The 17,398-nt window shown below is 38.9% G+C and overlaps 1 protein-coding gene across 2 annotated transcripts in view; it reads left to right on the top strand.

Moving 5' to 3' along the window:
* The window catches only part of LOC106068209 (xaa-Pro aminopeptidase 1-like), a 45,886-nt gene that overhangs the window by 18,432 nt on the left and 10,056 nt on the right, over positions 1–17,398 (top strand). For both annotated transcript variants that reach the window (XM_056033423.1, XM_056033424.1), the window contains exons 9-17: positions 1,426–1,521; positions 4,714–4,795; positions 7,227–7,353; positions 8,551–8,661; positions 9,522–9,608; positions 12,372–12,422; positions 15,391–15,452; positions 16,762–16,911; positions 17,243–17,303. In XM_056033423.1, coding sequence (XP_055889398.1) covers positions 1,426–1,521; positions 4,714–4,795; positions 7,227–7,353; positions 8,551–8,661; positions 9,522–9,608; positions 12,372–12,422; positions 15,391–15,452; positions 16,762–16,911; positions 17,243–17,303 — 827 coding nt within the window. The remainder of the gene's footprint in view (positions 1–1,425; positions 1,522–4,713; positions 4,796–7,226; positions 7,354–8,550; positions 8,662–9,521; positions 9,609–12,371; positions 12,423–15,390; positions 15,453–16,761; positions 16,912–17,242; positions 17,304–17,398) is intronic.

A 17,398-nucleotide genomic window follows, 5' to 3' on the forward strand; every position in this document is an offset into this window, starting at 1 on the left:
TCTAATACTTAATTTACTTTAATAGTCACTGGCATACAAATATAGATTTTTTATCTATTTCGACCTCTTAGAAAAAAAAAAGCAATATTTTGTTAGTCGATAGTAAATCTAAAAGGTAGATCTGAATGTTTATCGGCTTTTTGTTGAAAAACTTTTATCTACTGTAGATGGCTCGTAAAGTTAATTTTTGATACTGATTTTGTACTTAGTAAAATAAAATGCAAAGACGAATTTATTTTCTAATACAAAGTCTTAATTTTCACTTATTTATCTTTATCACAACCCTAATTGGGCCCCGCAAAATCGGTTTCGCATAGGGCCCCGCAACCTGTAGGACCGGCCCTGAATAGAATATATAAATTACACAACTGGTAATACTCATCCCCATTCATATTATACGTCTAATCACTTCTATGTCCAAGGTACTTACTGATTTCTGGCCATGCAGTCAACTCTCATTCATTTTCACGTTCATTTTCGTAATTACAAAAATATTCCCAAAATGACTTCGTGTATATAACCTTCCTTAAGAAATTATTTAACCGAGCGAGGCGAGGCCACCTGGTACTTTAGTTTTAATGGGAGTCAAATCAAAGTTGGCATCGTCTAATAGGAGAGAAAGAGTTAAGGCTGAACTTGAGTAAATCTTGAACAAACTTTTTAAACAAAAAATAACTTTTTATAACCAAAAACACAAGGTTTCTATTTTCCTGTGGACAAATGTTGAAAGACAATCTTGGACTATTTGAATCACCGTCAGTCCATCGTAGAAATAAATATTCCTGGTCCTGATATGACACCGAAGGCCCGCGCACTGCTAAGGTCACCTCTGGTTGTTGGACTATTCGAGAAAAGAAGATTCTTCAAGTGTAGCAGAAGTCAAGTCAGTGCTCGCTTCACCGTCACGTTATAAGTCAAGTCAGTGCTTGCTTCACGGTCACGTTGTAAGTCAAGTCAGTCCTCGCTTCACGATCACGGTATAAGTCAATTCAGTCCTCGCTTCACGGTCACGTTATAAGTCAAGTCAGTGCTCGCTTCACGGTCACGTTATAAGTCAAGTCAGTGCTCGTTTCACGGTCACGTTATAAGTCAAGTCAGTCCTCGCTTCACGGTCACGTTATAAGTCAAGTCAGTCCTCGTTTCACGGTCACGTTATAAGTCAAGTCAGTCCTCGCTTCACGGTCACGTTGCGAGTTTTAAGGCGCCATTATAGACCTTTGACGCTTCAGTCCTACACTTGTCAGTTATAGACCTGTCCTATACCTGTCAGTCATAGACCTATCCAAGACCTGTCAGTCATTGACCTCATACCTTATACCTGTCATTGTAATATCATACAAACAGATCTCTCATAATAAATCAAAATAATTTGTAACAAATTTGTTGCAATATAAAAAATAAATGATGCTAACAATAATGTTACAGGAATCAGCTGGCAAGGGAAACTAGCCAATCTGAGGGCCAACATCACATCACTTGGTGCGGGAGCATTTGTTGTAACATCCCTGGATGAGATCGCTTGTAAGTCAACAGGAAATAATAAGTTAAATCAGAGTAACTCAATTTCACTTGCTGAACGGGGGGGGGGGTATTTTTTTTCAACTATATATTTCTATCTATCTATCTATCTATCTATCTATCTATCTATCTATCTATCTATCTATCTATCTATCTATCTATCTATCTATTTGTCTGTCTGTCTATCTGTCTGTCTGTCTGTCTACCTACCTACCTACGTATCTATCTATCTATTTATCTATCTCTCTGTCTGTCTGTCTGTCTGTCTGTCTATCTGTCTTTCTGTCTGTCTACCTACGTACCTACGTACCTATCTATCTATCTATCTATCTATCTATCTATCTATCTATCTATCTATCTATCTATCTATCTAGTCTGTCTGTCTGTCTGTCTATCTATATATCTCTTTCTCTCTCTCTCTCTCTCTATAAATATATATATATATATATATTATATAGGCCTATATTAATTAGCTGGATGTGACCCGTGGCCCCTGCGGGCCTTAGTTTGTGTCTTACTAATCTACTGGATTGAAGTTAGATCTATGCCAAACATGGAACATTTTTTTTACTTTGCCACGAAAATAAAATTAGAGTTGAAAATGGGTCCTTGTGCTGGCCACATGACACCTTCGTCAACCGTGAGCTACAGAAAACAGATGGCCTTTATTTCATCTGCCTAGAGAACAAAAGATTTGAAAGGGGGACTTATCTTTTACTTTTACTAGGGGTGTTGTTTGTCAATATTCGATAAACACTGCGTTAAATATTAAGTGGCGTAGCATCAATGGCGCGAAGGGCCCACGACCATTAGGGGCCCACAGCCTATGGCGTAGCAACAATGGCTCCAAGGGGTTGATTGCATTTGGGCCCATGACTCTGGACCAGTTGGGGGCCCTCGTGAGAACATAGGAACTAAAGGAAAAACAATTGCACTTTTGTATTGCACTTTTGTACATATAACTATAATATAGAATCTAAAATGCTCCCTCAAAGTATCCTTAACGTTGCATGAACTTTATATTAATTTGAAAAAAAATTAACCTGGGGTTTAAGCAAGAGTGTATGCACCAAGCGGCTTGGATTGCTTTAATGTAAGGAACTGCTTCCATCGGGTTTTTTGTAATGGTGGCGAGCGCTAATTGTACGTTTAAGGAGTTCATCGCTGTCATTCTTTTGTTCATGTATGTTCATAAAACATTGATAGTATTAATTTTAGTTAGGGTGGGGGGGGGGGGAGTTTGGTTAAGTTTTGTACAAAAATAAGGAAAGAAGCGGGATAACAATAACAATAAGGTCCTTAGGGATAGTCCTGATGATCACTAATTAAAATTTCGACACAGCTGCTAAATTATTCAATTTTTCTAAACTTAATTTGTTTCTTTTATATTCTGTATTAAAAATTTTTTAATTAGTATTTTATTTTACTCACAGGGTGTTCGGGTCAATTCTTGATCTGAGATCTTTTATTAAACTTGAATTAAAAACTTTTTGTATCCGATCCGTAAGAGTAGACCCTGCAAGTCATCAGAACAACATTTTGTTGTCTTCTTTATTGTGTACAAAAATGTTAACAATAGAATCAACAAAAAGAAGGAAATGAAATCTAAATAAACAAAAACTGACATTAAATATTAACTCTTTCTCTCCTAACTGACGATACCAGCGTTGATTCCACCAGATTGTGGTAAATAATTACGGAGAGAAAGAGTTAGGAAAGCCAAAGAAACATCAGAGTATGTTACACAAGTATCGTGCTTAGTGTTATTTCAATAAATGGCGAAATCGAATTTGGAGAGCAGGTTTATAACAAAGATCTAGAAGATGGAGAGATGTCTACATTGATCATGAAAAAGTGACATTATTTGTCAAATGCTTAGTATTTATTTGGTTCATAGTTATTAAAGAAAGTTATGACCATTATATTTAAACAAAAACCTATAACCATGCTTCATTTAATGCTTAATAATATTGAAATTGAACAGGATAACAAAGCCCCACAGATTTAAAACGAAATAGTTGACCTGTTGGGCTATGCATTTCTAACAAAAATATCGGTACTATTGAAAGTCTAATCCGCGCCATTTTTCTCTTTCATTAGTGAGAGCAACTAAGACATATAAAAATTGAAAAAAAAAACAACAAAATAGCAAAGTCATTTCTATGTTTTCATATTTGTGAAGAATTGGCTGTTCAATTTCTCCAAGTAATGAATAATTTATCCTCAAATAAACTGCGAGGCTAAAGCTATGATGGTGCTTTCAATATAAATTTTCGATACTCTGTTCACTGTGCTAACCACAGATTTAAAAAAAAAAAGTAAAGTTCCCCTTTCAGACCTTGTGGTCTATAGGGCAGATGATGTAAAGGTCATCTGTTTCTGTTGCCTACAGTTAACGAGGGGGTCATGTGGCCAGCACAACGACCAACCGCCTTTACTTTTCCACAACTAATGTCAGGCACCCATTTAGAGCTGAGTGAACTCATAAAACATTTCTTTATTTATTTGTAACATCTTTAAGTCGTTTAATTCTCTTAAGACATTGTAGAAACATTAACTTTTAAGACACTATTACTTGTCTGAGTCCTAACTAAACCAACCGTAACGAAATTATTACTTATAAAAAGACTCTACTTGCATTAGAATGTCTTTTAGTAAATGTACCGATACTTAGAAATTATACAATTGTTTTGTCTCACTTTACTTTCTCTTATTAGGGGGAAGAGAATCCCATTAAGTTAGTCTTGAACATGAGCCCACGGGAACCTGAGCCCACCGGAACCTGAGCCCAAGGGAACCTCAGCCCACGGGAACCTCAACCCATGGGTACCTTACACAGGATATAGGACTATGTTGATATAGTTGTGATGTATTTTTATAAAAAAGGTGCTTCATTTAATTTGCCAAAATGTCGACATCTGAAATTAATCTAATTACAAAACAATGTGCATTGTTATATGGCGAACGTCTTCGAATCCGAAGATTAAGGAAGCAAGCAGTGTTTCCCATGGCAACACAAACCCAGCTGTAGATACATACTGCACAAAACGTTTAATTTAATTGCGGATATCGTTTGTTTTAGCTTAATGCTACTTATATTATTTTGTAGAGACTTTCTTAACTTGTTGAGAAATGTACTAAATATTTGTTGTGCGGACCATTGGAAAAATGTAATTCCCTTGTTTCTATTGAAAGGGCTATTCAACCTGAGAGGCAGTGATGTGGAGTATACACCATTCTTCCTGGGCTACGCAGTGGTCGAGCCGTCCAGTGTCAGGTCAGGAAAGAGTCATACGCTAAACAGGGTTCTATATTATTTTTTTTTACAAAGCTTATATTATATCACTATGTCTGTCTGTCTGTCTGTCTGATACAAATTTTATACATTTTTTTCTCCCACTTCCCATTCTCGGATCAAGTTCTTATTTTGCACAATAATTTATTGTCGATGGCAATACATAAATCAAACCAAAAAAAAATCAATTAGTTAATCGTTGACTGGTAATTTACTGAATTTGTTTTATATAGAAAAGGGGCGTTTAAACATTGCAGTATTGACAGACATGACAGTGATTTTGCGGTTCTTCACATTAGATAAACTTTGTGATTTTTTAAAGCGCTTGGCTTTCGAGCCTAGGGGTCCTGGCTTCGAATCCTGGTAAAGATTGGGATTTTTAATTTTGGCGCCTCTGAGTCCACCCCAGCTATAGTGGGTAGCTGACATAAGTTGGTTAAAAGTAAAGGCGGTTGGTCGTTGTGCTGGCCTCATGACATCCTAGTTAACCTTCGGCCATAGAAACAGATGCCCTTTACATCAACTGCCCTATAGATCGCAAGGTCTGAAAGGGGAAACTTTTTTTTTTCACAAAAAGTGATAAGGTAACTAGATCTACATAATGAAACCCTAAGAATATGTAAACTGGAAAATTTGAATTGATTTTTTTTAAAAGATAGAATAATGTCACTGTCAATGACGCCATAATGGAGATCATTGTTGTTAATTAAACTAAAAAAAAATTACTTTGTACAACAAGAGAAAAGTTTTAGCAATTTGATTCTGAGCTGCTAATAATGGCAAACGAAAATAATGACTAATTGGTTTGTTTTAAAAAACATTGGTTATCATTATTTCCAGGGGCGGACTGGGTGTCGAAATCGGCCCGGGCAATTCCATACAATCCGGCCCATACATTGTATATCATATGATGAACATCCAATTGTAGGCCTACCTGTTCTTACAATCATGTTAAGTTTGATGATGTATCGATAACTGTACACGTGCAGTCAGTGGGTTCTAAATCTTTATAAGAACTATAGGCTTTATGTTGGTTTTGAATCGCTAAGTGTGTAGGCCCTAACAGGATGAAGCCTACAGGTAGCGCTGTCAAGCGGATGTAGAATATTACATTAATTCGGAAAATGTGTTAAAATTAAATCAGTATTACATTGACGAGTCTGTTATGGACTTTTTTTAAACACGACGGTCAAAGTGGTCACTTTTATAAGAAAATGTTATAAAAAAAAAAAAAATTTTAACACTTTCATAAGTGTCATTGGGATACTTTCGGTAGCCCTACCTGCCCATTTGAGTACCGGCCCACCGGGCATTTGCCCGAGTGCCCATATAGCCCGTCCCCCCCTGATTATTTCCATGTTCTGTACGCCGTATAAATCAAAAAGCTTGTTATTTAAGGATTCGCTTCCAAGCATACAAACATCTCCAATTTAAACAACTGCATATAATTAGCCTCTATCACTCTGAAATAAAAAAAAATAATAAAAGTGTATATCCAGTGATAATTGGCTCGTGCAGACCAATACCACTCTTTAAACTAAATGCAGTCCACCGTGGCACAGAAGTCTGAGACGGCTGTGAACAACTGATAAGGGTTTAGAAATTACATTAGACCAGTGATGTCCCAAATACGGCCCGCGGGCCAGATCCGGCCCTCGACGTGGTTCCATCCGGCCCGCCGAAATGTCTGCACAAAGTGTAGACAACCCCATCGAAAAAAAAAGCTGATTTATGTATATTTACCTACGTTAGGGCCCTTAATTTTTCTTTAATTGATTGGTACCATGACCTTTAACATTAGTGTGTTTGTGAAATGAGAATCTACCAGAAAAATAGAACGGATCTTTACTTTTTTTTGTGGATTATGATAATATGCCAACATATGTGATCAATAAAAAAGTGTGGGTGTTTCCAAAAAGAACAAAATATAAACGTCATTATGAAACAAATATTCTTGGTTTGAGCCGCGAATAAAAAGATTGTTAGACTACGCCTAGAGATTGGAGGATTGTTGGAAATATTTACCAAAAAGCGACAAAAAAAATGAGTCGACGTCAAAGCTAGCTACAATCATGTTCTTTTTTTAAGTACAGAAATTAAGCCATTTTCTGACTTGTGAAAAAAAAAATCACTTCAGATATCCAATTCCTTAATGTCAGTACTAGCTCCAGTTTTTCTAATCTAATAGTTTCAAATCCAGGTACATTTCATTTTTTTTTTTTTGTATGTGTAGGCCTACATTTTCGTTCATGTGGCCCGCAACACGAGTGTCAGAAATTAAAATGGCCCGCAGGTCGAATTAGGTTGGGCATCACTGCATTAGACAAGGAGCTCAACGCAATGAAAATTGTAGACGCTATTTGCTCATCAATGCAGCCTGACGCTTATGGCGGGCCTTTATTGCGTTTTGTAGGTTGTATATTCTGGACAAAAACACGAGACTCAACGCCACGCCCACAGATGACCAGACCGAGACCAAACTTCACGTTCATTTAAACACCGGAGTGGATGGCGCGTGCAGCAGCGCTGATTGTGTTCAGGTGAGAGTTAGTTAGTCATTGTATCTTTGTCTTATTTATCTTATCTTATATGATACAGAAGTTACTTCAAAAAAGAATATGATTATGTCCTACGCGTCATGCATTTAGTCATACATATTAACCAATGACTTAAATTCTGCCAAGTTACTGGTTTTCCTGGCTAGCTCAGGCAAGCCATTCCATGTTCTAATAGCACTTATAAAATACAGACGTTACCTCAAATAAAGAAGTTGATTACGTCCCACGTGTGTTCATATGTCAATCTAGTCATGCATGCTAATCAATGACTTAAACACAGTCATTGGTTTTCCTGGCTGACTCATATCATGATCTAATAGCACTAGGGAAGAACAAGTATTTGTATTTGCATGAGACAAGGAATGTGCCTTTATCTTTGTGTCTTTCGAAGTATTATTATTAGGTTTTGTTTTTGTATTTGAAGATTATGATTCAGTGTTTTATGTATAATTGCTACTTTACTTTTGAGTCTTCTCTCCTGAAGGCTTTCTAAATTTAATGATTTTACGATCTATCTATCTATCTATCTATCTATCTATCTATCTATCTATCTATCTATCTATCTATCTATCTATCTATCTATCTATCTATCTATCTATCTATCTATCTATCTTCCTACCTACGTACCTACCTACATGCATACCTAGTTGGGTTTTTTTTGGTCTCAAATTACCTCGCATTTAAAAAAACATATCTTTCTGTTTTTTTGTTCCAATATCTCTCTCTCTCTTTCTCTCTCTTTCTCTCTCTCTCTCTCTTTCTCTCTCTTTCGTTCTCTCTCTCTCTTTCTCTCTTTCTCTCTCTTTCTCTCTCTCTTTCTCTCTCTCTTTCTCTCTCTCTTTCTCTCTCTCTCTCTCTTTCTCTCTCTCTTTCTCTCTCTCTCTCTCTCTATCTATCTTTCTCTTTCTCTCTCTCTCTTTCTCTCTCTCTTTCTCTCTCTCTTTCTCTCTCTTTCTCTCTCTCTCTTTCTCTCTCTCTTTTTCTCTCTCTTTCTCTCTCTCTCTCTTTCTCTCTCTCTTACTCTCTCTCTCTCTTTCTCTCTCTCTCTCTTTCTCTCTCTCTTTCTCTCTCTCTTTCTCTCTCTCTCTTTTCTCCTCCATCTTCCCTCCTTTCCCCCTTTCTTCTCTACACAACGGCAACATTAGATGGTAGGTCATCAAAACCCTTTACATTCTATAGGTACTTGAATACAATCTAGTCGACCTCGAAGCATATTTAAGGGCCCTGGCTGAGACGACCATTGTTTTGGTCACCTACCACGCCAACTACGCCGTGTACCAGGCCGTTAAGGTGAGTCAGGCTAGCCGAGGATATAGCAGGAGGCTTTTGCGAGAACCCTGCATTGCCTAAAGCAGGGCCGGCCTTAGGCATCGTCAAACTAGGCAGCCCCCTAGGACCTCCTATCGGCGGGGTCTCGGACACTACTCAAAAAAATTTTTTTTTAGAGAAGAAATGATGAGAATTGTCCCCTGTGTTATTATTGGAATGCACTAGGGCAGGGGTTCTCAACCTGTGGGTCGAGACCCCCTTGGGGGTTGATTGACGATTTGCCTGGGGTCGCCAAAGACCATCGAAAAAATGGATTGTATTTTGTCTGTTCTTCTATTGCTGTGTGTGTGTACGGGGGGGGGGGGGGTCGCGGCAGAGTTGGGGATTGTAAAAAGGGGTCGCCGAGCTTAAAAGGTTGAGAACCGCTGCACTAGGGTGTAAATAAATTGCGTAATTGTATTTTATTCGCCTGTTTATTTATTTATTTCTTTTTTTATTTGGGCCCACCAAAGCCACTTCGGCTTGGGCCTCCAATTATCTAAGGTCAGCCTTACATAAAGTTGTGTTATAAGCTGTACAGATTCCAAACAATTTTCTCTCTTAATAAATGACTAAATTTACCTCACATAGAAGGAGGTGGCCGAGTGTTAAGCGCTTGGGGATGCCGGAATTTAAAAATTTCGGGAAATTAAGGTCGCCTCTGAGTCCAGCCGACCTAAATAGATTTCTGACTTTAGTTGGGGGGGGGGGGGGAAGGCGGCTCATCATTGTGCTGGTCATTGGGATTCCTATTCGAGGCCGTCTCTTACACAAACCATAACTATATGTAGAACAAATACTAACTATATGTAGAACAAGATGTATGATTTGTTTCAACACAGAACAATGTCACAGTTCGCAGCTCGCCCATAGAGATAGACAAAGCCATTAAGAACCCTACAGAACGTGTTGGGATGAAGAACGCATATGTAAGTAACGTTACAACTAATCTTAGGTAGATTCTTTAGTCCCCTGTTATGTGGCACACGCGTCCAGGTTGCAAGAGACGTGTAAACAGGAAGTTGTTTGCATTCTAGCAGCTTCCAGTTTCTACACAGAACAGTAAAGGGAGAAACATGTTTCCCGTAGAAGAATATTCTTGAACTTCCGGTTTCAAAAGCTATCAAGAGAGGAGGCGAGCTTATTTTAGGGTCTATAATCAATTTATTGGGGGCGCGGAGGATGAGTGGTTAAGCGCTCGGCTTCTGAACCTGAGGTCCTGGGTTCGAATCTCGGTGAAGGCTGGGATTTTGAGTTTCGAGATTTTTAGGGCGTCCCTGAGTCCACCCAACTCTAATGAGTACCTGACTTAGGTTGGGGAAAGTAAAGGTGGTTGGTCGTTGTGCTGGCCACATGACACCCTGCTCGTTAACCGTTGGCCATAGAAACGGTTCACCTTAACATCATCTGCCCCATAGATCGTAAGGTCTGAAAGGGAAACTTTACTTATAATCAATTTATTGAGTCCATAAGTTGCCAAGCTTCATGTTAAGCTTACTTTAGTAAATTTGTTATTGAATTTTAATTATTAAGTTTATCATTGCTTGATATGTAGTGTGTGTTCAATCTTTTCGTGATTTCTACTTGGAGGATTAAAATAGTTTGGGTCGTAAAGATGAACTCTGTTATTTTTCCTCTTAAATAACTGGATAATGGTCAGTCAGAATTGACCTCTGAGACAATGTGCTGGAGTATCTGCACTTTCCGATTCCACTGTATCACCCCTTTAAGTCTATGGCCCTTATAATAATGTCTGGGCTTACGAGGCATCCTCATTTATTACGCACACATATTATGGAAGGTATTTTTTTTCCAAATATATTTCAGCCCATGCTGTACAGAGAGTACTATCTCTATTACATTTTAAAAAATAAAGCTATAGTGCAGGGGTTCTCAAACTGTGGGTCGCGACCCCTTTGGGGGTGATTGACAATTTGCCAGGGGTTGCCAAAGACCATCGAAAAAATTGAATTGTTTTTGTCCATTCATCTGTTGCTGCGTGTGTATGCGGAAGGGGGGGGGGGCCTTGTAGAAAGGGGTCGCCGAGCCTAAACGGTGAGAACCGCTGCTATAGTGGGAGTAAGGCCATTAACTATTTGTAACTCGAAAGAGATCACACAACGATTGCAGTCCTAGGAAATAAAAGCAACCGCTTGAGATTTAAGATCAAAAAATTTCTGTATAAAAACTGCTTTACGTTTAATTAATATTTGCACAACTTATCGTTTCGTTTCTTTTTTTTTTTTTTTTACTTTTTCTGCTTTCTACCTTTTATGTTGAGGGGTTCAGATGACTATTCCTATAATTCTGAGAAAAACTGCATAGTAGTTTCTTGATGAGGCTTCTGTCTATATAATATTCCTATGATGACACTTTACAAGGATAACCTTCACTAATCTCTATGTTCAGCTTCCGGAACACGTAATGTTTTATTCTGGGGTGTCCAGTTCTGAGACAAAATTTTAAATTTTATATCGAGGTCCTGTCGGGATAGCTTGTAACAGGCATCGTTTTTTCTTGAAGTTTGGTTGAGATCTTATCAATGTCCGTGAATTATTCTATCATTTTCTTCATTATTTCCAGAAATAAAGGAATTTTCGATTGTATTGTATTCATTCTCCCATATTAGGTCAGTATGTCAGGTCAGTGAGTCAGGTCAGTATGTCAGTATGCCAGTAAGTATGTCAGGTCAGTATGTCAGTTAGTATTTCAGGTCAGTATGTCAGGTCAGTATGTCAGGTCAGTATGTCAGGTCAGTATGTCAGGTCAGTATGCCAGGTCAGTTTGTTAGGTCAGTATCTCAGGTCAGTATGTCAATATGCCAGTTCATTATGTCAGGCTAGTATGTCAATATGTTAGGTCAGTATGCCAGGTCAGTATGTTAGGTCAGTATGTCAGGTTAGTATGTCAGGTCATTATGCCAGGTCAGTATGTTAGGTCAGTATGTCAGGTCAGTATGTCAATATGCCAGCTCAGTATGTCAGGTCAGTATTTCAGGTTAGTATGTCGATATGTCAGGTCAGTATGCCAGGTCAGTATGTTAGGTCAGTATATCAGGTCAGTATGTCAGTAAGCCAGGTCAGTATGTCAGGTCAGTATGCCAGGTCAGTATGTTAGGTCAGTATGTCAGGTCAGTATGTCAGTAAGCCAGGTCAGTATGTCAGGTCAGTTTGTCAGTATGCCAGGTCAGTATGTCAGGTCAGTATGTCAGGTTAGTATGACAGGTCAGTGTTTCAGGTCAGTATGTCAGGTCAGTTTCTCATGTCCATATGTCAGGTCAGTATATAGGTTCAGTATGTCAGGTCAGAATGTCAGGTCAGTATGGCAGGTCGGTATGCCAGATCAGTATGTCAGGTCAGTATGGCAGGTCGGTATGCCAGGTCAGTATGTTAGGTCAGTATGCCATCATTTGGAGCCCGGGGAGCTTGGCCTCTTTGGAGCCCCCTGCAATTTGCGTAGTATGTAATATTTAATGTAAAAGACTATTTCGAACACTCATTTGGGGGCACGCCCCTTAAGTGGTTGCCATGGGGGATTTTCAAATTCTCCCCCCTTCCTCCCTCACCCTAGCTACGCCTCTGAACTGTTGTTATTTTTTTTTGTCTGTTTGTATTTATGTTTACGACAACTAGATTAGTCTTTAGTATAATGCGTGTGTGTTTTAATTGTTAATGTATGTGTTGTATTTACAGAGGAGAGACTCTGCAGAACTTGTCAAATTTCTCGCATTCCTTGAGAACGAGGTGAGCTCATTGTTTTGAAATTGTCTATGCTAATGAATAATTGTGCAAAGTTTCAACTAGATCCAAGAATGATTGTGAGAGAAATAAATTTTTAACCAGACGGACAGATAGAGTAAACCTTGTAAAAAGAAAACCCACATCATCTGCCCAGTAGATCGCAAGGTTTGAAAGGGTGCTTTACATAGCATTAGCAAGGCCATATTTGAAATACAGAAACAAGCCTGGAGCTAGGAATGCTGGGCTCTGTGCTAACTGAAAATGGAGACCCCTTACTTAGCATTAGCAAGGCCATATTTGAAATACAGAAACAAGCCTGAAGCTAGGAATGCTTGGCCCTGTCCTAACTGACAATGGAGACCCCTTACTTAGCATTAGCAAGGCCATATTTGAAATACAGAAACAAGACTGAAGCTAGGAATGCTGGGCCCTGTGCTAACTGAAAATGGAGACCCCTTACTTAGCATTAGCAAGGCCATATTTGAAATACAGAAACAAGACTGAAGCTAGGAATGCTGGGCTCTGTGTTAACTGACAATGGAGACCCCTTACTTAGCATTAGCAAGGCCATATTTGAAATACAGAAACAAGTCTTAAGCTAGGAATGCTGGGCCCTGTCCTAACTGACAATGGAGACCCCTTACTTAGCATTAGCAAGGCCATATTTGAAATACAGAAACAAGTCTTAAGCTAGGAATGCTGGGCCCTGTCCTAACTGACAATGGAGACCCCTTACTTAGCATTAGCAAGGCCATATTTGAAATACAGAAACAAGCCTGAAGCTAGGAATGCTGGGCTCTGTGCTAACTGACAATGGAGACCCCTTACTTAGCATTAGCAAGACCATATTTGAAATACAGAAACAAGCCTGAAGCTAGGAATGCTTGGCCCTGTCCTAACTGACAATGGAGACCCCTTACTTAGCATTAGCAAGGCCATATTTGAAATACAGAAACAAGACTGAAGCTAGGAATGCTGGGCCCTGTGCTAACTGAAAATGGAGACCCCTTACTTAGCATTAGCAAGGCCATATTTGAAATACAGAAACAAGACTGAAGCTAGGAATGCTGGGCTCTGTGTTAACTGACAATGGAGACCCCTTACTTAGCATTAGCAAGGCCATATTTGAAATACAGAAACAAGTCTTAAGCTAGGAATGCTGGGCCCTGTCCTAACTGACAATGGAGACCCCTTACTTAGCATTAGCAAGGCCATATTTGAAATACAGAAACAAGTCTTAAGCTAGGAATGCTGGGCCCTGTCCTAACTGACAATGGAGACCCCTTACTTAGCATTAGCAAGGCCATATTTGAAATACAGAAACAAGCCTGAAGCTAGGAATGCTGGGCTCTGTGCTAACTGACAATGGAGACCCCATCATTAGGAATTAAAGAGTTCCGCGTTAGACTGCAGCTCTTGCAGCTTTTAGGCCCTTTCAGCCTCGGTGCACTGTCTGGTGCACTAAGTGTGCACACCGCTAAGTCCGGTCCTAATAGAAAGAAACCAGTGTTGTTTATTGAATAGGCCTACATAGGTCAAACCGTGTGAACTTGTACAATTTGAAGTTAAAGTTAAGTTTTGCTATTTTGGTTTTATCAAATTTAGCATTGTTTTCGATGTGAAGTTAAAATTAAGATTTGCTATTACCAGTTTATTTAGCCTTATCATTATGACTTGACTGACTTAAATTTATCCTGTATACCACCCGGGGGGGGGAGGGTGAAGGGTCGCAAACACGCCTCTCCACCGAACTCGGTCCTGAGCAGTTTTCTTCATCTACTCCTATTTCATTCCGATATCCTCAGCCAGGGCCGGCCTTAACTCTTTCTCTCCGTAATTATTTATCACATTCTGGTGGAATCAACGTTGATATCGTCAGTTAGGAGACAAAGAGTTAAGCCACTGCGATGTATGCGGCCGCAGTGGGCCCCGCAATAGTTATGGCCGGTTCTGTCCTCAGCTTTACAGATGATCGACCTCTTCCAGGTAGTTTGGTCTGGTTTGGTTTGGTTTGGTTTTCGCAGGGTGTGTCCTATCCGTCATTATTATTGCTTTTTAATATTAGGGGCTATTCGATGGGTTTCTGCTTGGTTATCTCCCACAAGTTGACAGAAGTTATCTTTTCGACCCACCCTACTCCCAGTTTCCGGTGCTACCATAAAATTAAGCCTTGTTTTTACCAAACTTGTATCAGCTCATATGCGAAAAATGACCAGCTCCTCTACCACCAAAGCGAAAGCCACATTAACCAGCGATTTTTGTGGACGCGAGTGTCTCTCCAAAATAGGGCTCCACAGCCACACGAGGAAGTAAGAGAGATGGACCATAGTCATTCTACTAGTGAAGAAGGCCAACATATCAGCTCAGTCCGTCTGTCTGTCTGGTACAAAATGTGTACACGTTATTTCTCATGGATCAAGTTGAAACTTTTCACAATCATTTATAGTTACGATCAAGACAAGAATCAATAAAAAAAATATTAATCAATTTATGGTAATTAATTAATTTTGTTTGATATAAAAAAAAGGAAAATAAATATTACATTATCGAGATATATGATTGTAAATTGTAGATTTGACGTGGTCGAGAGGCCAAGTGCGCTTGAACTTGGCTTGTCTTGGCTACCTACAAGGGGGCTCGAGGTTCGACACCCGACACGGGCAGAGTTGTGTTTACTGAGCGCCTAAAGGCAGCACGGAAAACCAACTCCTAGATACCCCCCCCCCACTGGTCCACAAATGAGATAGGACCAAAAGCGCTCTGAGCATGCTATAAGCATGAAAGTGACGCTATATAAAAGCTATAATAATAATAATAAAAATAATAATAAGCTTTTTTGATGTATTTTTAAAAAATAATGTGCATGTTTGGTTTTAAACTTAAACTTTGCTACTGTAAGTACATGAAAATGAAGGTTTTGCCATATTGAGTTAAATGCAAGAAATCTTATCTCTCACTCGTTTTCCTCCAGGTCAAATCTGGCAGAGATTGGACAGAAGTATCCGCTGCTCAAAGGCTGGACAACCAAAGGAAGTAAGTATCTTATCTTATAAGTTACAGACGTCACTTCAAATGAGTACATAATTACGTCCTATCCACGTGTCAATCTAGTCATGAATATTGCTTAATCTTGATCTTCCTGGCTGATTCAGGCAACCCATGGAGAAGGAGCACTTGTACTTACTTATTCTAGCATATGGAATAAGAAATGTGCATTTAGGTCATTTATCTTGTGTACTGTGATACAGTTAGAAATAGCATAGTGTCATTAAAGTAAGTGTCTATATGCATACAGTTACACAGACCTATGACTCCTCGATATATGTTTCAAGTCAACCAGTTTAGAAAGCTTACATCAACTCATTCTGTCTCTCTGTCTGTCTGGTAAAAACGTTTGTACACGTTATTTCTCCCAGACCCATTCTCGGATCAAATTGAAAATTTTCCACAATGATTTATTGGCATTAACAATTAGTCTATGAATTACTGCTAACTAGTTATTTTGTTTGATACAACAAGAGGAATTAATCCTTCAGTATTCACAGATTCGGCTAAATAAGTAGAGGTTTATTCCCTTAGATAATTGATCGCGTCATTTCTCCCACACCTATTCTCGGATCAGCTTAGGCGTCAACTTTCCTTGGCTGACATAGAAGATAGCACCTGGTTGCATGCGGCCTCAGAACGAGACAGCTGGAGGTCACTCACGAAGGCCGCGGGATACACATTTGAGACCAAAAGGAAATCCGCTGCCGAGGACAAACGCAGACGGCGAAAAGAAAATCTAAATCGATCACCTGCGGACAATAGTTGTGGTTGCCTCTGATGTGGCAAATATATAGGTCACAGCTGGGGCTGCGCAGCCACGGAAAATACTGCACTCCTCACTAATCTTCGGACTCGAAGACAAGCCTTATTATTATTATTATTCTCGGATCAAGTTAAAACTTTAAAGAATGATGTATTGTACCAAACAAAACAGGAGTCAATTAAAAAAATTAACCAGTTTTTCAATAATGTTTGGTAATATAATTATTTTATTAGATATCAATTAAGGGAAATAACTTTTACATTATTGAGAGATATAGTTGTAAGTGAGAAGTTCTCTCCCTTATTTTAAAAACTAGATTTAAATTTCTGTCCAGTTCAACCAAAAATAGTATTTAAGCATAGTACAATTAATACCAAATTGACTACGGCGTTCAAAAGTGGCGATGTCAGTCGAGATTAGTTTCATCAAACTAGAAATACTGTTGGAAAAAAAACACAGATCAAACAAACTGAATATGTTCATATTAAACTATTCTAAGTTAAAACTGTCTAAACATTGATCTTCCCTTAGAACGCTGCAGTACAACAGAGGAGTGAGCTTCCCTACCATCGCTGGCTTTGGATCCAACGGAGCAATCATTCACTATATGCCGCTGCCTAGCACAAACAAGCAAATAACTACAGACTCTTTTTTTCTCTTGGATTCTGGCGGTCAATACTTGTAAGACAATGAAAACTTGTATTTACCAGCACTATGTTTTATCATCCACCACATCTCTTATTTCTTTTTACAAAGCTTATATCAACTCTGTCTGTCTGTCTGTCTGTCTGGTAGAAATTTTGAACTAGAGCTCGGAAACGATCTCATAACATCACCTCTTCTGTGAATAAGTTACTGTTTAAAATGTTTAGCTTCAGTTAGAAGTCCACAGATACATACACGATTACATCTCAGAATGTAGTGCGGGTGTATTTACATAAAACCACTTAAAGTTAGACAAATACAAAAGTATAAAGATCAAATAGAAATCAAATTAATGTCGCCATTACAGGGACGGAACCACAGATGTCACAAGAACCATGCATTATGGGAACCCTTCGGACTACGAAAAGGTAAGAATGGGTCGTCCTCTCGTCTGCTTCTTGAGGGTCACAACTCTGTACGTAATTTAAAAAAAAGACAATGTCTTCGATTCCGAAGATGAGTG

Source organism: Biomphalaria glabrata, chromosome 6 (genome assembly GCF_947242115.1).
Source record: "Biomphalaria glabrata chromosome 6, xgBioGlab47.1, whole genome shotgun sequence".
NCBI classification, from domain to species: Eukaryota; Metazoa; Mollusca; class Gastropoda; family Planorbidae; genus Biomphalaria; species Biomphalaria glabrata.